The 25934-nt window shown below is 37.1% G+C and overlaps 5 protein-coding genes across 6 annotated transcripts; all 5 read right to left on the minus strand.

The window, feature by feature from the left end:
• Nucleotides 1–4061, minus strand: LOC141825481 (putative pectinesterase 29). The gene is made up of 6 exons (XM_074712867.1): nucleotides 4058–4061; nucleotides 1215–1356; nucleotides 938–1097; nucleotides 578–781; nucleotides 267–493; nucleotides 1–157 (listed from the first exon to the last, which is right to left on the minus strand). The coding sequence occupies exons 1-6, from the start codon at nucleotides 4059–4061 to the stop codon at nucleotides 1–3; spliced, it is 894 nt and encodes a 297-aa protein (XP_074568968.1).
• A 552-nt stretch (nucleotides 4062–4613) lies between these two features.
• On the minus strand, nucleotides 4614–5945 carry LOC141843468 (EID1-like F-box protein 3). The gene has a single exon (XM_074731524.1). The coding sequence runs from the start codon at nucleotides 5750–5752 to the stop codon at nucleotides 4832–4834; it is 921 nt and encodes a 306-aa protein (XP_074587625.1). The 5' UTR covers nucleotides 5753–5945; the 3' UTR covers nucleotides 4614–4831.
• Nucleotides 5946–8754: 2809 nt separating this feature from the next.
• Nucleotides 8755–14230, minus strand: LOC141840697 (uncharacterized). Its single transcript, XM_074728757.1, has 2 exons — nucleotides 14164–14230; nucleotides 8755–10907 (listed from the first exon to the last, which is right to left on the minus strand). The coding sequence occupies exon 2, from the start codon at nucleotides 10874–10876 to the stop codon at nucleotides 8957–8959; it is 1920 nt and encodes a 639-aa protein (XP_074584858.1). The 5' UTR covers nucleotides 10877–10907; nucleotides 14164–14230; the 3' UTR covers nucleotides 8755–8956.
• A 1002-nt stretch (nucleotides 14231–15232) lies between these two features.
• On the minus strand, nucleotides 15233–18991 carry LOC141838985 (geranylgeranyl transferase type-1 subunit beta). The gene is made up of 12 exons (XM_074726628.1): nucleotides 18765–18991; nucleotides 18306–18381; nucleotides 18162–18220; nucleotides 17940–18079; nucleotides 17034–17089; nucleotides 16881–16957; nucleotides 16731–16776; nucleotides 16451–16566; nucleotides 15922–15989; nucleotides 15753–15840; nucleotides 15509–15650; nucleotides 15233–15443 (listed from the first exon to the last, which is right to left on the minus strand). Exons 1-12 carry the CDS (start codon nucleotides 18930–18932, stop codon nucleotides 15412–15414), a joined length of 1068 nt encoding a protein of 355 aa, XP_074582729.1. The 5' UTR covers nucleotides 18933–18991; the 3' UTR covers nucleotides 15233–15411.
• A 657-nt stretch (nucleotides 18992–19648) lies between these two features.
• Nucleotides 19649–25927, minus strand: LOC141834793 (rhomboid-like protein 20). 2 transcript variants are annotated; one of them, XM_074722172.1, is made up of 8 exons: nucleotides 25799–25927; nucleotides 25586–25686; nucleotides 24641–24781; nucleotides 24347–24413; nucleotides 22390–22535; nucleotides 22207–22308; nucleotides 20278–20397; nucleotides 19649–20157 (listed from the first exon to the last, which is right to left on the minus strand). In XM_074722172.1, the coding sequence occupies exons 1-8, from the start codon at nucleotides 25821–25823 to the stop codon at nucleotides 19993–19995; spliced, it is 867 nt and encodes a 288-aa protein (XP_074578273.1). In that variant the 5' UTR covers nucleotides 25824–25927; the 3' UTR covers nucleotides 19649–19992. The 2 variants fall into 2 exon arrangements, with proteins under 2 accessions (XP_074578273.1, XP_074578267.1); XM_074722166.1 differs by having other exon boundaries at nucleotides 19649–20160.
• Between the last annotated feature and the right edge of the window lie 7 nt (nucleotides 25928–25934).

Genomic DNA, 25934 nt, shown 5'->3' on the forward strand with positions numbered 1-25934 from the left:
TTATGGTCGTTGAGACAACCAGTTATCTGGGCCAATGAATTTGACCTTGACGAAGTTTGACAATTGTTCTTCTGAGGGATACTTCAACCAACTCACTCTTTTTGACTTATCCGAGCCTGGTCCAAGGCAACTTTCTTCTGCGAAGGTTGTCTGGTGCCTGAGATTGAATTCAAGGAGAGAAGAAGAAGAAAAAATACATCATATTATGCAACAGTACTGTCATCATCAAAACAAGATATAAAAATATAATTAAGTCGAGAACTTACTGATTTGGTGAGCTGCGCCATGCGTCCCAACCTTGAGGTTCAATATTGTCTGGCATGAATGTCTTGTAGAAAAGGACAGTGGACCAATTGTTCCATGCTCTTCCAAGGTAAGTCTTGCTTGAGGCTTGAATGGTGCAATACTTGAACACGAACCCAGTTGCGAAGCTTTCGTTCACTTTAGCATTCGCGATCAACCAACCTTGTCCGACAGAATTCAAAACACAACTCTTCATACATGATAGAAATCAGTATCGAATAATGTCAGTAATTGGAGCAGCTAGCTAAACCACAAATATATATTTCGAAAATACCGTGTACATAGATTGTGCAAAGCCAAAAATGAAGTCGATAGCGCCTTCGATCCAACATTCCTCGTAAAAATGTCGACCATGGTAGTCACACAAGGTGTCTTGATAGCCAATGAAAGAACACCTATGGAAGGAGTTCCTATCTCCCCCTACTAGAGCTGCCTCTGCTACTACATATGGTCCACCACTCGGCTGTTTGAATGAATTCTGTAAGAAAAGAGAAGAAGTTTGTAGGAATTCATTGCATTGGGTAATAACTCAATGCCTATAAAGAAGTATGAAAAGTCCTTTTCGTTTATGTGATCCAAAAAACTTATTTTGCCTGAATGTGCTTTATGAGAGAGGTTGATGCAGAGTTCTCACCACGAATGCAATATCTCGAGCAATAAAATCATTGGCATGGACAATGAAGGTTGCACAATTCATGGTATCACCATGATCATCCCACTCGATGCTAGTCTTGGTAGTACCTTCACCTTGGAGCACAATAAATGATTTTGAATTTGAAATGCTGACCTTCTCCCTACAAGAATATATCAAAAATGAAGTAAAGTATACCAATTGTTGCTATGGTACAACTTCAGACACATGCGAAAGCTTCTCTTTCAGAAAATTAAAACAGAGAGGGTTAACAGAATACCTGTATACTCCTCGCTTGACAAAAATTTGAATCCACTGTTGATTGCCATCAGGTATTGAATAAACAGCGGCCTGAATAGTGGTGAAATTTCCAGACCCTTTCTGATCGACGATGATCGTTTTAGTGATTGAAGCCGCTCCATCTATGCAGATGCAGCAACTCAAAACAAACAATGAAATGAAAAGGAGTTGAAATTGCATGATGAATATAATTCGATTCCGAACATAAGGAATGTAAAGCTGGTACGATACATGTTCGATGTATATAAAGAATTATATCACAGTCGACAGTGTCTTGAATTTTATTATAGAAAGTATGCATTTTCAGCATATTCCATGCTTAAGAAAACTTTAAATACAAATTATGCTCAGGATCCTCATTAATGTTCAAGTTTTAGCAAACCCAATTACTCCAAAAGCCAAGGTCATTTAACATGCAACATGCAAGACGAATATAATGAAATAAACTTGGAACGATGCAAAAATGTAGAAGCTCTTTATTGTAAAAATTTTCTTTTACATTGTTCTGTTTACTTTTCCTTTCCAAATAATTGAGGCCTATATTTTTTCTTTTCCTTAAAAGTTTATAATCTTAATCGTCCTTTCCTTGAATCACTTGTTATATCTGTTAACTCTACAATCAATTATCCGGTGAGAGTAAAAGGAGAAAAGAAAAAAAAAATAAAAGAACATAAATTTCAAAGTCTTTAATAGCAAAGACCGAGCAATCGATTTAAAATCGAACCGATCAAGTCAAACAAATCAAAATCAATTAAATTGATTTTTTTAAATAAACTAAATCGATTAAACTTTGCTATCAAAATAGAACAAATATAAAATTGATTAATTTAATTGGTTATCTTAATGATGACACCATCAATCGACGACTGATAAATAATATAGCAGTCGAATCATCAATCGAATTACATAGTTATTGTCTAATATATCAATCAATTGTTTATAATATAGCAACGATGATGTTTCAATTTAATTAGTTTAATTGATTTATGAATTTTAAAATTAAAATTAAATCAAATAAATTGAAAAAAAAACGATATTATATCACAGTTAATAATATAGCAAATTTTATTATAGAAAATATGCATTTTCAGCACATGCTCCACGTTTAAAAAAACTTTAATTTAAATACCCCATTAATTTATAGCAAATCCAATTACTCTAAAAATTAAGGCCATTTTATGGAATGAAATAAACTAAGGCCATTTCATTGGTTCTATATCCTTTGGCTTTCCAAGTAATTCAGAGCTATAAAAGATTTTTTCCTAGAAGTTAATAATCCTTTTAGTTCTTTACTTTTTTGAGAATTACTTGTCATATCTGTTAATTTTGTAGTCAATTAAACAAAGAGGGTAAAAGGAGAAAAAGATAAGGAAAAGAATATAAATATAAAAGTTTTAAATAGCAAAGAGGGATGAGCAATTGGTTCAAAATCGGAACCCATTAAACTGAACAAATCAAAAATTGATTAAATCAATTTTTTTGGATAAACTGACCAAACTTTGTTATCAAAATCAAACAAATCGAAATAATATAAAATCAATTAATTCAATCAATTTATTAAAATAATTATTTTAATAAAATAATTTATTAAATTAATAAATATAATTTATTAATTTTATTTTTAAAAATTTAAAATAAATTATCTCTTTTAAATTTATAAATATATAAATTAAAAATTATTAAATTAATTAACTCAGTTTCAATTAAGTTTCACTGGACATTTCAATTAACTTAGATTTAAAATCAAGAGGTAATCATGAAATTTTTTTTTTAACCTCCGAAATCACAGAAAATCTTAAGTTGCTAAAGTTATCAGATTCTCGAGTTATAACTCATTTGCTGACGTGATGGTAATGTTCTATTACTTGAAAATCGATTATAACATGAACCAAACAAGATTATTATTGATAGATAATCAAAATTATAAATGATAACTTCGAACTAAATGCCCCCAAAGAGTTATATAGTGATCTATATAATTAACCTAAAGGCTTTCTTTTCAACTAGAAAAAAAACAAGGAATACCTAGCTAAATCGTCTATACCATTTAGAAAAAGGATTAGATAATCATTAATTATTTTGATAAAAACATTCCTTCATCTGTCATAAATATATTGTCTCATAATTAAACTTTATACTCTGCAATTGGATTTATACGATTTTATCAAAAATCATCAAATTGCATAAATTTAGTGATTGCATCATCTCATCAGATCTAAAAAAATTAGAAAAAAAAGAAGAAAATAGATCATTTACAATTGCTGTTCTGAATGTATCAACTTTTCCTTAATCTCCACTACGAGATGTTGATGGCCACCCAAATCTACACCGGCCACAACACTGGGATTCAGATCTTCACCTACACTAACTTGATTGATTAATTAATTTATCAGAATTTTCATTTTGCTATCATGATTCCCTTTTTCTCCTCTACATGCTACACACTTCATTTACATTGGCTTGGCTGATTTATCTGGAAACAAAGGAATCCAAAGAAACAGTACTCATCGTTTGCTAATATGAAAGGATTTAGCCTCAAAATGATTCAGAATTAAAGACATGGCAATGGCGTTTCAAAATCAAATTTTACGATTTCAACCAAAGTAACTCGATCGTGGAGCGCCTGCAAAGAGGAAGAGAGGAAAAAGAGTTACTATCGAGTTTAAATATTTAGATGTGAAGATCTCAAATCCAGCAACAATATTTAGATGCTAAGTCGAGTTTAAATGTGTTAAAGATTGTTAATTGATCTATTAAAATATTATCAGGTTGAAGGTAACTTAAAATTTTTTCTATGAAGCTAAAATATATTTATAGACGTACCCATAGATGTGAAGGCCTGAAGGGTGCCAGGAAGGTTAGTTGGCAGCTTTCAAACCTTATCTATATATATATATAAATTATAAGGTGTGTTATAATCTCATAGACGTCAATGACTAAACTAGTCCATAAGAAGATGTTTGCAAGAGATATCTACATCCTACTTTAAATACACAAACTTGAATCTCTATGCTGATAACGTAGTTCCTTTCTGATCATATATTAAGGGCACTTGATCGACACTGGATGGATGTGGATTGCTTTAAAATGAAGTTCTATACAAAGGAGAACTTGTTTAGGATAGCATATTAGATTTGGTATATCCTTCATTCCTTTGCTTGCTGGCCTAAGATCCACATACCCTTCTCATACTTGTAATCTTCTATTTCTGAGTTGCCTTATCTTAGAATGCTGTACGATCTATATATTTATGATCACACGATCGACAGCAGGCTTATCTGCTACCGTGTGGAGCCAACCCTACACTTGTAGGAAACAAATCTCATTGGGGATATGATCTGTAACTTCATTGAGTTACTTCCACTGATAGGCATATCTAGCGTTTTCATGTTACCACACAAATAAGATTGCAATCTCGAGTCACTTCATCAGTGGCATCGCATTCCAAAGACAAACAACATCTACTGCCAACGCAGATGATGAGATCAAACACGAAGACACAAAATTCGCCATCAATCTAAGTTTCTCATTCAATACACACGATCGAGAAGGTAGGAGAAGCAGCAGAGCATCACAGGGAGAACCTCGCCAAAAGACTCAAAGCGCCACATTCCCGTCGTTGTCGTCATCCTCAACATTTCTCTCAACTGCTTCGTCGCCGCCGCCGTCGTCGTCGTCGTCGTCGTCGGTGCCCTCTTCGTCGTTGTTTCCTTCTTCATCGGTCGACAAATGCGCCAACCAGCAAAATCCGTGAAGGTGACCGTTGACGCACACAAAGTAGTCCAATCTCCCTTCGTGAGACCCGAGTCTCCTCGACGCGGTCTTCGGCACCAGTCCGGCCGCCATCATGCTCCAAACCCGTGCGCCGCAATAGGGGCACCGCACGCGGTTCTCCAGCTCCTGCTTCTTCCCTATCAGCCACGCTCGGGTCTTCGACTTCATGAACCCCCGGAACACCCCCCGGTAGGCCCCCAGGTCCTCTTCCCCGACGCCGCCGACCTCTGGGTGCTCACAGGGGTCGCTGACGAAAAGCATATCGCCCCAGCAGCGGCGCATCAGGAAGGACCGCCCCGATGTCTTGGAGAACCGCGAGATGGCGACGAAGTGGCCCGGCGTGGGGCGGTCGAGGGCGAAGAAGCGGGTGGGCACGGCGCACCCGCAACAGAAAAAGAGGAGCTTGGCGAGGGAGTGCCACCCCCCGCCGAGGCGGCCACCAGGGGCGGCGCCGCCTGCGGTAAGCGAGGTCACCATGCGCGGGGCGCGCGAGATGCAGAGCTCCCGGAAGAGCACCCGACTGGCCACCGCCCGGAGACGCCGGCTCACGCAGGCAGCCACGCAGATGACGTGCGGGTCCCAATTGATGCTGCGGAACACCAGCATCAGCACCGTCTCGTTCAGGATCCCCGAGTTCGCGTCGCTAGCAATGCTCGGGGAGGCGGCGGCGGAGCCGAAGGTCGGCGTCGAGGGGTCTGAGCTCGAGAAAGAATTGCAGTTTTGAGTCTTTCTACTCCTCTCCATCGATCTCTCTCCTCCAACATATCCAACTGCCCCGCTGCACAAATTTCTTCCCTGCAATGTATCGAAATGAATCGCTGCACAAATTTCTTACCTGCACAAGTTTCTCACCAGAAGCAAATTAGATCAAAATGGCTTCGGATAAACAGAGTAGAGGCTGCAGAGAGTACACAGATTTAGGTTTGGACTAGGTCGGTTGGCGTTCAAACCTTCAACCAGCCCGAGTGGGCTAATTTGATTTATATAGATCGCATTAATCATTGGCAAACCGACTGGATTAGGAAAAAATCCTGCGCCCTGACCGGTCCAGAATCTTTCTAAAATTCTAAATCGCGTTGAATTCGTCTTCCATGCCCTTGATTTTGCGCTCTACCAAGTAACTAGCACATTCGTTCATTCCGGTTCGAAACAAACCAGGTTCCACCTGTTGGACCGGATCAGCGCCTGAATGAGACGTAAGGACGCGTGGCGGTCAGACAACCTCGGGTGCCGCCCTTCGATCTTTGACGTTAGGAAGAAGCGACACGCTACGCTTCCGGCCCTAGCGGGACGCGTGCCCGCATCCGTATGGTCAGTTGCACCGGCGTCGTGCTTTGAGATCGGGGAAAGTGGAGGACACGCGGAGCAAGCCGGAGCGCCTCCAAAATATCTTTTCCGTGGTCCAAAAATATCTGCGGCGTGCACGTGCTGGCCGGCTAGCGACCGGAGGATACGTGTCGAGGCAGCCCGCGAGTGCGCAGGTACTAGGATGGCGTGGACACCATCCAGCCGTACACGTTAGTGTGGAGTCGACGCGTGTGAAGTGGGCATTCTCGTTTCAGATTTTTGTTTTTTTCTATTAAAAAACCGCTGGTGCCGTTGCGGCTTGCGGAGTGGATGAAAAAAAAAAGCGAGAGAAATATGGAATAAACAAATTTAACGATATTTTAGTTGCAATTGGATTTGATGAAATCATAACAATTAGCGAGTGAGGATTAAAAATAAATACGCTTACGTGTCAAATTGTGAGCTTCTTCTTAAATTTTTTTTGAAGCTTGCTTTGTGGCCTTTTAGGGGAAGTCGGGAATAAGATAAGCGGAGGATCTACATGATTGCGTCTTCCCAAACGCGGAAAGTCTGACTATAAATGTCAACATGACAAAAGTGGAATATTTCTTAAGTCTGTTTTCCTTCATATGGCATCTATTTTTCCTTCATGAACAGTTGAGTCCGATTGTTTTGTTTGTGGATTTTCTTCTAGTTTGTAAGAGTAAATTGTTGGTTCTTATTGTTGATGAGTGTTGAGTTACTTATCTGTCAATTTTAAGCTAGGTACCAAGTGAATTATTAGACTAATTCTTCGACATACGAATATCAAAAGTCAAAACAATGTTTGTCAGTATTTGGCCCTTCAAGTTGCATATGGCTTGATGTTAGGTTATTGATTAGCTGCTTATGAAGTATGGACTCTTGAATCATTTAGGTGCACCTACCTATTAAAAAAAGGAAATTTATTAGGTGCCTGCTTGCATTTTCATATACGCCTAGTTATCATGGATATGATATTGACTATTTAAATAAATTAAAAAAATAGGCTTTTACCACTTTTAGGTTTTGGAATTTGGGTTTCAATGATTGTTTATTTTTTTTATAGTAGATTGTGATAACGCTACTAGAAAATTGATCAACCGCTCTTCATGTGAATTGGGTCTTTTGCAGATGAAGTTTTTTTTTCCCCCTACGTTGTTCATGCATATTGTAAAAGTGAAACAAGACAGTTAAGAATCAAACAAATACTAAAAAACAATAGAGAAAGACAACTTGGGAAAATACTTGCTTGGCCATCAGTCTCATGTTATTTATATTGCTCGTGCATTTGGAAAAATAAAATTTGTTTCTAAGCCTTTTTTTTCATGAATTAACATCAAATTCAACTTAATATCCTCTTCCAAGTTGTACCATTATTAGACGATCCAATTTTGAGCTTTTTTTATATTTTAGATTATTTTCCTTTTTTAATAATTCTTAGTGCATTTTGACTATTTAGTATAGTTTTTGACCACCTACTAACAGAAATTCAACTAACTAATTTCTTTGGTCTTGCCTGCGAATCCAATAGTTTTTGGATCAATTTTTCTCAATCCAAAATTTTGTTTGGGTCAAATTTTGGTGAAAGTTAATCCAAGCTCAAACCATTTGGATAAACACAATTGATCTGATTCAACTGAATTGACTTAGCTTGACCTTGACAATTTATATTCAGTTGACCTTATCAATTCAATTGACAAAATTGAATCGTGTTTACTGACCCAACCAGTGGAATCTATCCATCCAGGATGCCTGAGCCGTGTCAGCCAATCAAACAAGGTGAAATAACTAGACTGATACAAGCAATTGATTCTATCCCCCATAGTTGACTACCGCAGTTAAGCAAACAGGCCAATTTACCATTTAATGTGTAGTTAACATTATCAAGATAGTTTGTAGATAATACGAGGACCCAATTAATAATTCGGAGTGTATCCAATTAAGATATCGAAGAAAAATTCTCCACTACTGTTACAGTTCATGAAGCATGAAGTCTCAATTCATCAAAAAAAAAAAAACAATTAGACCTGCCAACCAAATGTAAAATGCCCTGCAAATCTCGTCATGTTCTAGGTCACTGAAACCTCGAATAACGGAGAAAAATAAATGACTTGTACTATCTGAAACCTCGAATAACGGAGAAAAATAAATGACTTGTAGTATCAACTACTGGCATGAGAACAAAAAGTTGATGCATGTGAGGTGAAAAAAGGTTCAGAAATAAATGGAAGCTGATTTAAACGAAAAGAAAACAAACAAGACTAGTGATTGACAGCTGAATAGAAGTTTCCTAGGATCAAATATACTGGCAACAACAACATGAACACACGAATCATTTGTGTCAAAAAAAGAGACTATTCTTCTCATCCTTTTTAGAAGCGTATACATGGAAAAGGCTGACGGGTCAATGTTGTAACTTGAACATTAACGTTTTCAGCTCATCTCTCACCTTCAAATTCTCAGACCAGGTGCAATTGATCCATATTTGTACGAACCAATCATATATGTGCACTATATAACAACCTAGAAACGCAGTGATCGAGAACATTGTGAATCAAAGCATAAAGTTTTCAATCCAGAGGATCAAAAGCAACAACAATAAATCCGTTTTTTTTTCTTCTTACTTTCTCCTTTTTCATCTTACAAGTTTCTTAGAGTGAAGTCAGCGACATATTGTCTTGGTACGCTAAGTAGGTCATTCACTGCAAAAGGGGATGACCAATCATGTGAGCGAGACAAGTACAAGGAGTCTTCATTCACAAGACTACCATCCTGCAACCCAGCGATGTAGGCACCACCAGCTGAGTTCATAGCAGGCGTCGGCACTTTGCCGCCCATGAACATAGTAGACCATGTCAAAGACAAGTTACTGTTCTTGATGGATGGCTTCTGAAGGGCTGTATCCATGCTCCAATCTATAGAAGTATAATCACATAGTGTTGATCCATCAGAACTCCAGTTAACTGAAGATGTAGGCCCCGAAGGCGAGCCAGTAAAGAGACCAAGGGGAGAGGGCACCATGAGTGACGATGCTGATGAACTTGGAAAATTGAATGGAGCAGCATCCCATCTACTCACAAAGGGCTCCGCCATGCCAGACCCAGGTGGAAAAAGATTATGGTTTACAAATTGTTGGGCACTAGAACCATGCAAACCCAAGTAGGGTGACCTAGGTTCTAGGCTTCCATTTTCCAACATCATCTCCATGCTAGATACTTTGTTTGGGTACCATCTTATGGAAGCTGGTGGAGATGCACTAATGTTCAGGCTTGTCGATGCAGGATCTTGTTTGGTATGACTAGACTGGAGCTGCTGCATTACCATGACAGGCTCCCTCAATGTTACTGTTGGCAAGGTAGGCTTTGGTTCATTACTTGTCATCGCAGACCGGTTGGTTAGAGGAACAGCAACCTGCAAAGAGGACGGCAACGGGCAGGAGACAGATGGAGCAGTGCTAGCAATTGACCATCTTTGATCAAAGGGTGAAACAACTTGGGGCCTTCCCCAATCAGGCTTAGGCAGCATCCTTCTCAAAGAATGCAAATGCTTATTAGTGGATTCTACTGCCTCTGTTGTCACAGTTTTGTTATAGTTTAAATCTCGTTCATCGCTAAGTTGTGAGGTGCCATCTGGAACTAATCTATTTTGCTGAGGTATTGGCAAGGCAGTCTGGACAGGCATTGCCATCTTATTATCAAAATCATTTACTGAGACAGAGTCATCTGCCTCTTCCAATTTTGATGAAGCAGCTTTAACTCCTTGTTTATGTGCCGTTAATGTCTCTTCAGCCTTCTTTAAGTCACCCTCACATGCAACCACAGCCCTTTCAACTTCCTGCCTTGTGCATTTAAACTTCAACTCCATCTCTGATATCTTTGCAAGCTCAGAAGTGATGTCTATTTTCAAATTGTTGGAACTATCCACATTGGCAGCAATATGGTGCCTGCTTTCTTCACTCAGTTCAAGTAGCCAAGCAATGGATTCTTCAACCCGTCCTTCATTTTGTATAAGAGCCATTGTCACCTCTTCAGAAGAGAACCCCATTGCTATAATTTTTTGAGCAAGCATCTCTAGATTCCTAGACACTAGATAACCGCTACAACGCTCATGCAGCTCCTGAGCCCGTCTTTCCCTCTGTCGTTGATGCTTTCTCTCATTTTTCTGCCGAATCTTCTCGCGCTTGTCTGTGTCACAGCCAAGTATAGATTCTATGCGAGGTCCACCATTGCTAGTAGTTTTCTCCTTCTGGTCCTCTTCACCAGAGTAGCTATTATGGATAGAAATTGAATCAAACTCGCCAGTGGTAGCAAATAAACTAACATAATGATCCTCAGTTTCATCTATGGTTCTGAAACGTCCACTATTTTGGCTCATCAGCAAGGACCCAGAGGAAGTTGTATCAATATTGTGGAATGTCCCTGAATCAGGATTATAGACATTTGAAGGAACATCATTTCCATGGTTAGGAATAGCTGAAGATTTTAAAGAGACTTTGCCTTGTCCTTTGACTGTCTTTGCAGACAATTTGTCTATCAACTTAGCTTTAGATGCCGAAGACATTTCTCTCACAATTTCAATCACAGCAACTTTTCTGCAAGAGATTATTGAAAAAGGGAAAAAAATTAGTAGGCTAGATATCATCAAACAATTTAATCACCAATCAATATGAAACTAGAAAGAGATGCATAAATTCCCAGATATGTATGATGAAACTATAGAAAGAAAAGTATGATAATCACAGATATACTAGCCCAAATTCTGTACTGGAGTATGGCATGTCTGACACCTGCATCCTCTTGGCTCAACATTCTCAATTGTTAACTTGCTGCCTTGATGCTTCAGATTCATTTGTGAGTTGATTGCTAGAAACCCATTTAAGTACGATAATTCCCAGATACATGCATCTGGTTACCATTCCATTGTTTCCATGACTACTTACTTGCAATAGTCAAACACCAAAACCCACAAATTATTTCCAATGCACAGTTCATAATATTAATATCAGCAAACTATGACACCATGTAGCTAGTCTATGCTGGTATTGTCCGGGGACAAATGTTTTTAAGCTATTGTGCCATATTGGTCACGTTGAGGATGAAACATATAAACTCAACTTAATCAATTTTGAGTGACTAGTCGATTTGAAAGTCACAAAAGGAAGAAAAGTGTTAGAATATTTAGGAATTGGAATTGTTAGAATATTTAGGAATAAATATTCTATTAGGGATAAATATTCTGTTAAGGATAAATATTCTGTTTTTCTTTTTTAGAATAATTCTTCTAGAATAGGTCCCTATATTCATGTATAAATAGGGACTTATATCTTGTAATAGAAGAGAGAGAAATCCATTGTCTTATAATTTTACATGGTATCAGAGCCATGGCTAGGTTTAGGATTATCCGCCCAAATCAATCCTCTTCCTTCTCTCTCTTTTGTTCGCCACGCGTTTTCTTCGCGTGTGCTCGTGTTTAGGTTTGGGTTTTCCTCCCTCCTTAGGTTTAGGGTTATCCGCCCAAATCAATCCTCTTCCTTCTCTCTCTCTCTATTCACCACGCGTTTTCCTCGCGTGTGCTCGTGTTTAAGTTTAGGTTTTCCTCCCTCCTTAGGTTTAGGGTTATCCGCCCAAACCAATCCTCTTCCTTCTCTCTCTGTGTTCACCACGCGTTTTCCTCGCGTGCGTTTCTGTTTGTCGTCTTTCCTCATCGCGTGTTTTCCTCGTCGCGACGCAGCAATTGCAGCGACTTCCTTCTCTCTTTGTTCGCCACGCGTTTTCCTCGCATGTATTTCTGTCAGCCGCCTTCCTCGTCGCGCGTTTTCCTCGTAGCGATGCAGCAATCGCGATGGCTTCCTCGTCGCGCGTCTTCCACGATGCGACGAGCAGCATGTTTCCTCGCGACACCACTCTTCCCGTGGTCGCGCACTCCTGTTTCTTCCTCGCAACTCCACTTTTCCCGTGGTCGCGAACTTCTGTTTCTTCCTCGCGACGCCACTCTTCCCGTGGTCGCGCGCTCCTGTTTCTTCCTCGCGACGCCACTCTTCCCGTGGTCGCGCGCTTCTGAGCAGCATGTCTTCATCATGCGGCTAGGGTCTCGATGTAAGGATAGCGTCGTCTTCTTCTGCTCGTCCGCGTCTCCTCTTTTCTCAACAGAAGCAACAACATCATCCGCTTCTCTTCTCCGCTGCCCGCTTCGGCAGCAAGCTAGCAAGTTCCAGCTCTCCGAATGTCAAGCTCATGCCAAATCAGGGGGAGCCTCTTTCAGATCCTGAACGATACAGACGATTAGTAGGGAAACTAAGCTACGTTACTGTTACTCGTCCGGATATATCATTTACAATAAGTGTAGTAAGTCAACTCTCCATGCAAGGAACATTGGGATGCTGTAACAAGCATTATCCGATATATCAGAGGTGTTCCAGGAAAGGATCTTTTGTATGAAGACAAAGGACATCTTCGAATTGACTACATATGTAACAAGCTGGGTACATATGATTTATATCCTCCAGCTTGAGGGGGAGTGTTAGAATATTTAGGAATTGAAATTGTTAGAATATTTAAGAATAAATATTCTATTAGGGATAAATATTCTGTTAAGGATAAATATTCTGTTTTTCTTTTTTAGAATAATTCTTCTAGAATAGGTCCCTATATTCATGTATAAATAGAGACTTATATCTTGTAATAGAAGAGAGAGAAATCCATTGTCTTATAATTTTACAAAAAGAAATAAGAGCAAAAAGAAGTGACAAGATGAAAGTAGATAAACCAAAAAACATGGAGAAAACAATTTTCTTCACCACATTTCTCACAACAAGAATACTATCACATAGGAAATATATGATTTTGATATTACATATTTATCTCAAACCACGTGCAATTACAGAAAATGGTCCTAATGGTAATGATCCTGAAACCAAGGAAATAATATTAAATTGATAAGTGAGCCTGGTTGTGATGTGGTTCAAAAGCCATACCTCAACTTGAACCTTCTTTAAAACAGAGATAAAATATAAAAACCACTTGACATTACAGTACATGCAGTTTGAGGGCAATGTAATGCAGATAAGTTATAAAACAGATTGATCTTGTCTCCAATTTAACGAACTGTGTGAATACACGAACCAGAACGTCAGATAAGACGTCGCTGGCAATCAGTAGCACAAAACTATCATGTGGATTATGATTTTCTGTATCGCGTAATCCTGAATCAAAAGAGAATAACGCAGCAAAAGATGATAACGGTCGCCCCGAGCGCCCCTCATTGCCGGCCCGGAGTAAACCACGATAAGCGGCCTCTTGGGTGGAGGGCATAAATCCAAAAGAATGAATCCCGCGGGAATCAATTCTTGCCCTCGACTACGCCAGTAGACTGAATCAAAAGAGAATATGTTTACTGGAGAGAGAGGAGATCTCCAAACTGGATATTCTGACCCGACACCCGGAGCGTAATCATTTGTCATGTAAAATGCCCCTCTTTCTCATAATCAATAAAAACAGCACTTCAGCATAAGAGGAGCCAACGACACAATCAAATCAAAACGACCAAAGAAAATGAACGATCGAATAAATCAACGGATTTAACAACGAATATCACCAGAGACAGTCAAAAAAAAAAAAACCACAAAAGCAAAAACCAACGAACTCCACCGAATCCTCACGGCGAATCACCAGAGACAAAAAAAAATAAAGACAACCACTTGTCATCAAGAACAATATAAAGAATGGAAGATACACACAGAACGAGCGTAATCCTCGCGTCTGATCATATGTCATTCGTACGATACCGAAACAAGCGAGGCATATCAAGATATTGGAACAGAACGGCCGGGCAAAAGGAAAAAGACCGACCTGAGCCTAGGAGTCCAAACGCAGTCCAGAGAAGGCGCGTCGTCGGTGCACGATGACAGGAAGCGAGATCGCAGAGCGGAGGAGCAACAGCTTAGGGTTTTGACGGAATGGGAATTGGGTTGGACGAAGGCCGATCTCTCTCTCTCTCTCTCTTCTCTCGCTCTCTCGCGCGCTCTCTCTCTCTTTTCTTTCTCGCGCGCGGCTCGTTGATCGCGGACGCGAAAGTCAATTAAGCCGCGTTGAAAGTGAAAGATTTGGGATCCGGATATTTGTTTTATATATAATGAAATTCACATTTTTATTTTTCTAAATAGAGATTTATATAAATTTTTGAAAAAAATGCCAACTCATATAATTCTAAATAGCATTTCATTATAAAAAAACACAATCTCACTAAAATAAATCAACAATATTTTCATTATCCAATAATTTATTATAAAAGATAATTATAAATTTTTATATTACAATGGTGAAAAAAAAAAACTCAACATGCTCTTCAAACATCAAATATTCTACACGGTGGACGCGGCGCAGCGGTAAAGACATGCAATGACTCACCGGATTTGTTTCTTTAGGTTGCCCGTTCCAGGGCAACTACCTCTTTCAGGAACAACGTAAGATCCGTTCTTCCTCAGTCCCCCTTCTCTCTATTTTTTTTTCAGAAAATAACTATCTTTTGTCTCCTCTATCTCTCTTTTCTTTCATTCCTCTCCAGCTAAATATGCTCTAAAAGTTGGTGAAATTACACATACATCAGAGCTAAGAGTTTTTTTCTTGTATGACACTTGTATTTTTGTGTATGAAATTTAGCTTACATTTGTAGTGGAATATTGATACAACCTTTGACAACATTATGATGCCAGGGATAAAGATTCATAAAATTGGAGGAAAATATTTGAATTTATGTATTTGTTCTTGTTGAACTTCGGTTGGTTGATGATTTCTTGGCTATAGAGCCTTCTACATGAGAACAAATTTATCTCTGAAGTTTGTAAAGCATTTGATTGATATTCAAGTCTCATTTAGTATTCCCGTACTGTTTGACTTGAGATGTAACATGGAAAATCCATTGATTGTCATGATAGATGAGATTTGTTGAAATTAGAAGGGATTCAAAATCCTATGTGGAGTTGTATTACAATCCTATGTGGAGTTGTATAGCAAAAAATAGTATTAAATTTCGCATGAATTCCATCAGGGCACAAATCGAAGCCATTCACTAACCCATGCCGATAAGAGTTGAATTGTTCACACATCTCCATGGATTAGGCTTCTGATTTCTGAGGCAACAGAATCAGTGCACAGCTCAATGAATCAAGCTCCAATACAAAAGAAACTTATTTACCGTGAGAATCTGAACAAATGCCCAGTTCAACACAAAGTGATCGGAATCCTGGTTCGCCTAATAAGCTCAATGCAGAGAAACTATAATATGAATGGTACAGGTCGGGAAACTTCATCCCCGGGAATTTAGTGAAGCCACCGTACTGTGAAACATAATAAAGATAGTAAGTGAGACTAAAACAGTCATTCAACAGTTCGTTTAGATAACCTAAATAGAAGAAGAAATCAAGGGTAAGGATCCTCACCTTTGACTGGCAAGAAAGTATAAAGTTCCTTAAAGCATCCTTATTTATGAATTCAAAGAGACCCAGCATCTTCAGTACCCCGCCAACCCTATGTCGCAAACAGATTGTTAGTGAATATATTACAATGATTGGCTTCTTTTCATGCAAATCTAGGTGTGATTGTTCCCACCAAAATGCATAGCATGTATCACTGGGTTTGTTTATTCTGCCTTGAAATCCTCCATCGCCTGATTGTCTCTGCAGTGGATGAAACTTCGGTTCAGGCTTTTGATATATTTTAATTCCTTTTTTTTCCTCAGTTTTTTCATTTATTTGTCAATTTGAATGAAAACAAATATAAAGAAGACCAGAAATCATTCTTGGACTGCTGCACTCTTCTATTAATAAATGTCATTTAGCCTTGATTTGCTATGTTACAGCAGATTGATGAATAAAGACAAACAAAAAAAAACAAGGAAAATATAACATACAAATGAATCAATATTTGCCAAAAAAGAGAGGAGGAAAATGAAGAAAATATGCTGTGGTATGTCCACATCTATGTAGAGAGATGTAATGCTGAGAAATAATACTAGGCAATCCTAGCAATTCTATACAATTGTGATTGAACATAAGGATTATCAACTAATTGGACCAACAGTTTCACTAGATTCCCTAAATAAGATGTCTTAAAAGCATACGAAAGGTTTCATATGTACCTGTAGGAGCCATTCCACTAACAATGGCATATCTATAACTTCCTGGTTAGGAGAAATATCTTCTCCAATAAAACCCATCAGCTGGAGAGCTGCAACTGCACAAAAAGTCGCACCACCTGTATCACTAAAACAATAAGAAATTATGGTCTCCCAACACGAGGGATACAATAAATTGCAAGTCTTGTAAAACAAGTTGAAAGACATACAAGTTATCATCACACAAAACATCGTTTTAGAAGGTATTCTGATAATGAATCAACAACTTAGTACGCATACTAACCGTGTGATTCTGACCCTGGAGCCAGGCCAAAGCCACCATCATAGGACTGTCAACAATAATAAATAGAGTATAAAAAGAGAGACAAATTCATCAGGCGAATGGCATATATACAGAAGTTTGAAGTAAGCATTTAGTTGTTCCATTGCATACCTGGCACCTAACTATATATTCCTTAACCTTTTCTTTGTCCATTCCAGTCCAATTATCAAGCATAGAACATATGGCCGCTAGAAAAGATAAACCCAGTTTGTACGACATAAGCTGTTGATTATAAAAGAAGAGAGCAACTAAAAATTTACTCACCAGCACAATACACAAAACGGAGATCTGTTTCTGCTCTAAAATGAATCGGCACAAAGCTGTGAAAGATTAGTTGAATCCTTAATGCATGAAAATTCAATTTCACTTATTTGACTAATTGTATGTAAATCTGGCATGAGATTTTGCTAAATGTAAATAAGATCATTAGGGATAATTTTTCATACAATATGCCTTATTATGATAATATATGGGCTGAGGTGATAAGATGACAATAAAAATTAACATAAATAGAAAATAGATAAATGATACTGTTTCATAATGCTGAAAAAAATACCTAAAGGTAGTTCAGAAATTATCAGTGCTGAATCAGGAAGGAACCACACCAAATGGAAGAGGGGAATTGAAGTGAATACAGTAAGTAGATTAAGAATAATTTCCTTCCTTAATATCAGTTCTCGAATTGAAGATGCTAGTGTCTTCAGTTTGCATTGAGTACAAATGATGATTATCATATATTATATGTTTCCACATTACTGAAGCTAAATCATGGCATCAATACCCATAATTCATGACATCAATAATCTTGTAATCATTATCAAATCTGACTTTCTTTATTCAAATCCCTGTTCAGAATTTAGCAAAGTTAACGAGAACCCTCCTATTATGTTTTTTTTAACCTTGAATTTACATTTTGTTAAAATTCATAAAAATGCAGAAATAAAATTCTTGAATTAGCATTTACTTAAATCCATGAAACCACAGAAACAAAAGCTTTTGCTGCAGCATACATCAAGTGACAAACAAATGTAAGATTAATAGTCTTTGTGTATCTCTTTCCATAAAGTAAATACACAAGATTGAAGGTTAAGGTATCATCTATTCATCTCCAATTACGTAACATATTGGGCAAGTTCCCCATGAGACAAAAAGATGGCATTGCAGATATACCTCCCATCATGTTGTTGGAGTTTTCTCATTGATTTCAAGATTGCTTCGGGATCAATGTTTGACAAATTGTATCCAACCATCTTCAATATGGCAAGAGCACAATAAGTACTTGCTAAATGACTACAATTCTTATTAGAAACCTGTTTGAGCAAAGGGAACATTAGACAGGAGAAAATTTGAGAAGTAGAACACCACTGATAGATATTGTGCAATGGTCTCAACCTCAGTAAAGCTGGAAGAAAATTGAGAAGATCTGGAACCACAAAAACCATAAAATTCCCCTGACCAAGTAAATGCTTACATTAAGTTTCACATATACAGAGAAACAAACGACTTCATATAGCAAGTTGATTTATGGAACATTACCACTTTCCAAGTCAGTCTCTGTTCTTGGATGCACTTGAAAGGACAACACCCAATTCGAAATTTGATTACTTTGCACCTAAATCATAAATCCCATATCAGAAAAAGTCAAGATAATATTTCCTGATGATAATTAAGCTTCGACAAGCTCTAGTGACAATACAAAATATTTCAAGGTTGTGATTAGCATCGGAAGCCATTGAAATACAAATATTAACCCAATAACACAAGCGACCGTTATTAGCGGAATCAAATAAATTATAAAAAAAATAAAAATAAAAAGTATAGCAGAATCCTTGAACTCGTGCAACGAAATATAGGGTAAAAAAAAACAAATTGATCGTGGGCATATCGTAATACAAACGAAGATGAATTCTTAAGCGAAAAGAAGTTTTCCCTTCATTTCGGAGCAGAAAATGAGGAATTCTAACAGCAAAGAGGATAAGGGCGGCGGAGAGTCACCCGATCAAGGGCGTTGAGGAGGTTGAGGCCTGAGATGGCGAAATAGGCGAGTGTGAGCCGGTTGATCTCCTGGGTCTCGTACTCCAAAGGGAGGCTGTCAACCATCATCTCCAAGTATAGCAGGTGGCGCTCCCAATCGAACTGCAGTGGTGGCGGCGGCGGATCCATGGTCACCTATCCCGCTTCCCCAGGCAACAACAGATCGGATTCCCTTTGCCTTGGAGGCTCCGCGCTATTTACTAACTTAATTAAAAGTTAATTATAAACTTATTTCTATTTTTTAAATAAATAGTAATATACAAATTTTATAATCCTAAATTACTAACAATATATTTAAAATAAAAAATAATATAAATTTAAACTATTAAATTGATATTTAATTTAATTTAATTTATATGGATAACAATATTGTTACTTGAATTTGGTAAAAAGTTTAAGATCAATTTGAACTTGGGAGTCCCCTCTTCTCTTCTGCATCCTCTTTGAGTGGTGGAATTTTCCTATACGACTATAGAGGTTAAAAGAACTCATCTTCCATTCCTGAAATCAATGGACCGGAGGAGTTGCCCACCTGCCTAGCATCTCTTTCAAAATCGATAGTCATCAACTGCCCCAACTCCGTTGCAAGGTACAGAGTAATGAATCTAGCATGTTAATTTATCCCTGTTAAACAGGCAACAAAATCAATCAGATTGAGCCTTCAAATGATAAACAATCAAGCACCAGATCTTTGGCTCATGCGCGCATTGTACTATAGTAGAGCCAGAAAATAACATGATTGATTGAAGCCATTTTTTTCCTTTCCTTTTCAATGAAGAACAATGCATTTATCTAACATCCATTTGCTAGAAATAAGTCCGAGACTATTATCAAAAACAACCTAGTGAAGCAAGAAGTGCGTTATATAAATGTTTGAAGAGCAAAGATTGAGTTCTAAACCTCAATGAATTTACATCATGGTTCAATGTTTACAGAGAATGGAACGCAGACATATCTGGAGGTGCCTCTCAATGTACAAAATCAATGTAAAGCACTGATAAATTCTACTAACTGCTAAAGATAAGGAATTAGAGAAACCAGAATCTGCTGGCGTTGAAGGATGTAAAGCCAAGACTAATGGAAACTCTATTGGTTCCTCTTTTTCTTGTATAAATGTCGTAAGCTGGGTCAGGATCCCATCCATGTAACTCGATGTTACATTTTCTAAGAGACCGCCGAGAGTTTTGAGTCACCGAGACTGTGCTTCAAGGAGAATGTTTGTTGCTACATTTATGTCGTTTCTAGCCTGAATGAGTGCCTGCCTAGCAGCATTGCTCTCAAAGCCCATTGACACCAATGTCGTAATCGAAGACTCTGGTGGTTCTGGCATAAAATTTCCCACTGAACGATAATTCTGCTGCATCAAAATCACATATATAAGCTGGTAAACATCTAGATGAGGTGCACTTGGGTAAAAGATTTACCCTTTCTTACAAAAAAAAATATTCCAAAGAAAGAATGCAGACAGCCTTGCCTGAACTCGATGGTCTATGCTAGATATATATGCATTTCTTCTGATATTGGCACTCGAAGGGGATGAACTTGGAGAAGAGAAAAATAACCATGAAAATAGTGACGTTAACTTCTTTGGGAACTGCACAGGATTAAAAAACTGTCAGAACATAATAGAGAACAAAAAATGCTAGATAATAGCAAACAAAGAAGATGAGGAAGTAGATAATCTTATCGTTTCCCACTATCAAATATTGACAAGAGAGGATCTTGTTTCCATACCCTTTATGGGAGAATGAATTTTACATAACCTGGCACCTTACTATGCTCAATTTGTATAATGTTAAAGGTTTAATAAATTTTAACCCACTTTGTGATGATATTTAACTGAGAAATGTTTTTAAGTAAAATGTGTTGCTGGTTTAGTCTGAACCTGGTTTAATAATTGTTTTGCACTGGGTGGTATGCATGCTACAATTACACACCAATTAGTCAAAAGCCTGATTTTCTCTTTTTTCGCTACTGAGATCAGAATGAAAAAGAATTAGCCGTAATATGGCAATTCTATAGATATCTTATTATAGATGAGTAGCTTGGCAGATAAATTGAATCAGTTCAACTGCCAACAAACAGATAAAGTAAAAATTATGCATTTTGATAATGAGCTATAATAGGAATTAGCTGCAACCAAGTTAATCACAATTAGAAAAAACGATTACTAGTTTGACTGCCATCAAACACGCTGAGAAATTGGATAATCCTACAATTTGACTATTCCAAAATTTTTCACATGATCAGCTTATTCCAAACACACTTTTTCACATAACACTATTTCTAAGAAAAAAAAACACAAAAAACATAAATGTATTACTAGTACTTGGATACGGCCTCCAATTATGAGAACAATGGTACAGAAGAGAATATTAAAAGCAAGTTGCAAAGGATTGAGGATAAATATTAAAAAAACAAAACACAAAATTAACAGCTTCTAATTAAGCCCACTTGGCCAAAAGGTGAGTAGGTCATTTGCATCCTTTTCTACATTTGGGTTTTCAGTATACCAAGGATAAGTATCTTATATCATAAAATATTAACCAAAACCTTATCAAGCAAGGTCTTGAACCAGAAAAATATTTCTGATCTTTAGCATATCTTGGTGGATTTTGTCTATCCTTTATCCTTGACTATTTCAATTCAAGAAATGCTCTTTTTTATATTCCCTTTAATACTAATATTTATAATTTACTTTTTGTAAATCATGATATCATAATTGCCACCATAATGAATATTTTTCTATTCAATCAGTATGCTTGTCAGATACATAGCATTGTACCTGCAGCCAGTTCCACTCATGATTTTCTTTTGCAAATGGTAATTTATTGTATTCATTTGCAAAAAGGATATCATATACAACAAGGTAAATCCTCCGTTTACATACAAGTGTAAGTACTCCCAAAAATGGTATCTCACACATACCCTCCCACAAAAGCTAGCTAACAACCGAGGGATGAACCATTCAATTATTTTAACCTGATCAACTGTCTTTTGTTGTTGTGCTTGCAGAAACTATATGACAAGTTTCCGAATATAAGATGACTGCTTCTGAATTCTAAGGACTTGCACATCATTGGTTAATAGTAGGAAACTGAGGCTATGCAATCTTGCCTAGCTTATTCCATCTATACTAAAGGTCATACAATCACATGTGCACATATGCACCCCATATTAACCATATCCCAGTAATGGGAAATCCCACATGCTAACCATCCAGACTGAACACTTTGCAATTTTTTAGCAGCTTACTTGAGGAACTTAGTTTTGCACCAAGAAGCTGAGTCCAACATAAACAGAGCATATATTTGAGAAAAGATACATTAACTAATGTAGAAGCAGAAAATTCAAAGTGCAAGTGGATCCACATAAGTCAATCCAAAGTAAAAATTCTGATAACCTTTAGTTTGCGGATGCAAAATATATTGGCTCGGAAAAGAAAACCAGCAAGAAGACCGCATATGGCTGGTATAAATGACCTTCTCCAGGCAGATAAAACAAGCTGGAGAAAAGACATGTGTTGAGATGCAGCAGAACTAGAGATATGTGAAAGAGGAAGAGGTTAAGAACAAATAAGTCAAACCTGAAAACCAGCAAAGTATATGGCTGACTTGTTACTGAAGTTCAATCCAAGCATACGGAATCGTGAAGTAACAGGGATGTCAAAATAAAAAGGTACGAAGGAGGCAAATATAAGACCATAAGGTCCAGATGCAAGAACTTGAGAATCTGCGAAAAATAGCAAATAAGCACTAAATAAGAAATAAAATGTGATACAAAACTGCTGCATAAGTACATATTGAAGCAAAGACCATAGAAACTTCAACTGAAACGCTTGAAATGATAGAAGTATTTTTCCATAATCCACCCAAACAACCAATAATTAAAGATTCTCTCATTACCACACACCTACAACCCTAGTTGATTCAATATACCTAACTATATATATCTATCAATTAACTTTATATATATATATATATATATATTATATATATATTTAGATTTTATTACTGGAAACATCTAAAAAACACATATTTATTTTTTCACTAATATCTATCCACAATCTCACCTCTTCTTTCACTTTTTATGTGTTGGCTGTTAATCGTCTAACACCAGTACCCATAAAACATTGTTGACCATCAAGGAAGTTAGAAACCATGAAGTTTATATTGAATATCACCAATAAATTCAACTTAACTCTCATCAGTTAGCACTGGGTTTGCAAGGACTAGGTAGATTGAATTAGACTAACATTTGCAAACAATATCATTGAGTTTGTTTTGAATGTAACTAGTACATTCATCTAATATCGATGCAAAAAGGTTATATCTATATCTATATATATATATATACAAGAACTCAAAGCTACTTGTAAGTTAAAGATACAAGTTTTAAAAAATTCATATTCATTACAATTACACTATGGTACATTTTAGTATCACATGAATACAATAAGTAGACACTGCATTCTTTTCTACTATCCATCCAAGTAATTGTATACTAACTATATCACAAGTTTTCCACAAGTCAATGAAAAACATTTGCAAATCCTATTTTTCTTGATATTTTATCTATTGAAACTGACAAGTTTGCCCCTTATTCCAAAATCTTAAATTGTTACTTGTTAGAATAGGGAATAAGCTATGCAATTTTCATCTCATGCTAATTCATAGACCAACTTAATCAGGGGCACAGTGCCACGATCAGAACAGAAGGCTTCTTTTAATCAAAAACATTATTTTAGTTATAAATTAGAACATAAAGCTTTGATAGCATATTAAAACTGACTAGTCATACAAAGTGAAATAATGGGCAACAGCCCATTCAATGGGAAAGGTTAACGCAACTTAAGAAGTGCTTGTACATAACCACATGAAACTATGGAGCAAACTTACTGCTCCCAAAATAATTTACTAGTCAATGCAAGCTTCAAAGCATTTTACTACTCAACAATCCCATGATCCGTGGGCTATTGGTGCAATCCTAGTAATGATACCATTCAAAATCGACTGACTAGATGATTGTTTGTCCCATAATATTGACCTTTTAGGAATCGTATCAGTCTACGCAATGATATTGCTAGTATTTTATATTCATTATCAGAAAATTCTTTCTATTTTTTTTTCAATTTCTAAACTTCATGTAGATTAAACTAACCATTTCTTCCTTTACGCATATAACATCATAATTGTAAAATTACATCTAACTTATTAGTCATCTTTATTCGTATTTTAGGAAGAACAATCAAGAATCAACTCAATTAGTTATTGGCACAATTGGTGACACAGTTTAGTATATTAGCAATCAAACAATTCAATATTTTCAATATATTTTTTATTTGTTATACAAATTGTAGTTAATTCCTCATCATGATTAGTAGTATCAGTTCTACAGTTGAATAAGATCAGAAGGTCAATGATATCAAAATGATGGAAGGTTAGTCTATTAGAAAGGTGCCCGTCATGATCGAGAGGTCCAGCTAGCCTATCCACATGGATATACAATTTTGCATCAGCTTCTGAGTTCTGAGTATTCAGTACCTTTTAGGAGACCCAAACCCACGATTTGGGAAAATGTTGAAGCTACTAAACTGAACAGAACAAAAACCTGCATGTTTTAATGATTATAGAGTGAGCAAGAAAGCCCAAAGATAAACTGTAATCAACTTAGATTCACTCATTAATTTGAACAAGAACATATGGATACATATTGCACAAAAGTAATAGATCTGGTAAGAAGAATATGACAACATAGACCTGCCTACTATTCAATAAGTATAAGTGGATACTAAACAACAACTACTATTTGGAGAAGACATAAAAGTCACAACTTACCGAGTACTTGTTAGAACCTATCTGTCTCTCAAAGACTCTGAAATAATATATCAGATACAATCCAATTATCAGTTCCGGAGAGGATGAAAATGTAAATATTGATGGAACAGTCTTCCAAAGACCATGGTTCCTAGTAATATCCTGAATACAAAAGATATCTGATGGCATAACAGTGACATCCAGAAAAAACAAGATAAATATTCTAACTAGTCTAAAAAACAAGTATTAAGTATAAAATCATGCATATCATGTTAAATTATATCAAATAGAGAACATGAATCAAATGATGTATATAACCAAGAATTTCAACTAATAGATGCAAAATGATAATACAGCTTTTCTGAGATATATTTACCATCTGGAAAAGAGGGGGAATATATGATTCAAAAGGAAGCAAGAGACACTCAAAACACTATACGATTACAAGCAAAGATGTGTTGAAAGTGGTCTCAATCCATACATAGTGGAAAATAGACTACGGTTTTATGTTGCAAATTTCTTCATTTAGCTTAAAGAAATAATCTTTACTATGTAGATTCCGGGTAAGGTGTGACTCTATGGAGTAGATGGTCAAAATAATTTAATACACCTAGTTTAATTAAGTTCAAACCTATAAGACATTGGAACCTGTGCAACTTGAGCTGAAATATCTCATGTTCAGAGACATAAACCAAACCCGTCTCAAACAATATCCCTCTCTCATTTGTGAAGAAAAAAAAAATCAAGCTTGTAGAGAAGTTCCGTTTTCCCAACAACACAGATGGCGAAATACCTACACTTCAATTACCCACGTTAATTCCTAAATTCAAGAAATGGAGCTAAGAGCTCCAATTTTCCAGAGCGAAACACTTGAATTTGATGATGGAACCGGAAATGCGTTTGAGTATAACCCAATCAAACATATTTTAGCGAGAGAGGAGATGAATAACAAGTAGAAATCGGGACCTGATACGACAACCCGATGCTGCGAGAACGGCCGCGAAGGCCAGAGGTCACGGTAATGATGGCGCTACAGACCACTAGGGTTCGCGTGACCGGCGCATTGTCTGCATCCAAGAAACAATCTCAAGAAGAAATTGAACAAGGGTTTCAAGTAGCAAAGGGGAAAAGGACTCATGGAGGGTTGGTGGAATAACAGAGTCGAAGAGAGAAGCTTACGAAATCCAGATGGCCCTCCGTGCATGATAGATCGCTAAGGCAGAGAGACGGAAGAAATCGATCGGTGCTTCGTTCTCACGGCACTGGAAGAGGGAGAAGGCGGTCGTCGCAAACGTAACAAGAGATGAGAACCGGA

The sequence above is a fragment of the Curcuma longa genome, chromosome 1, assembly GCF_044706935.1.
Source record: "Curcuma longa cultivar G26 ecotype Majalengka, Jawa Barat chromosome 1, ITB_CL_G26_1.1, whole genome shotgun sequence".
NCBI lineage: Eukaryota > Viridiplantae > Streptophyta > Magnoliopsida > Zingiberales > Zingiberaceae > Curcuma > Curcuma longa.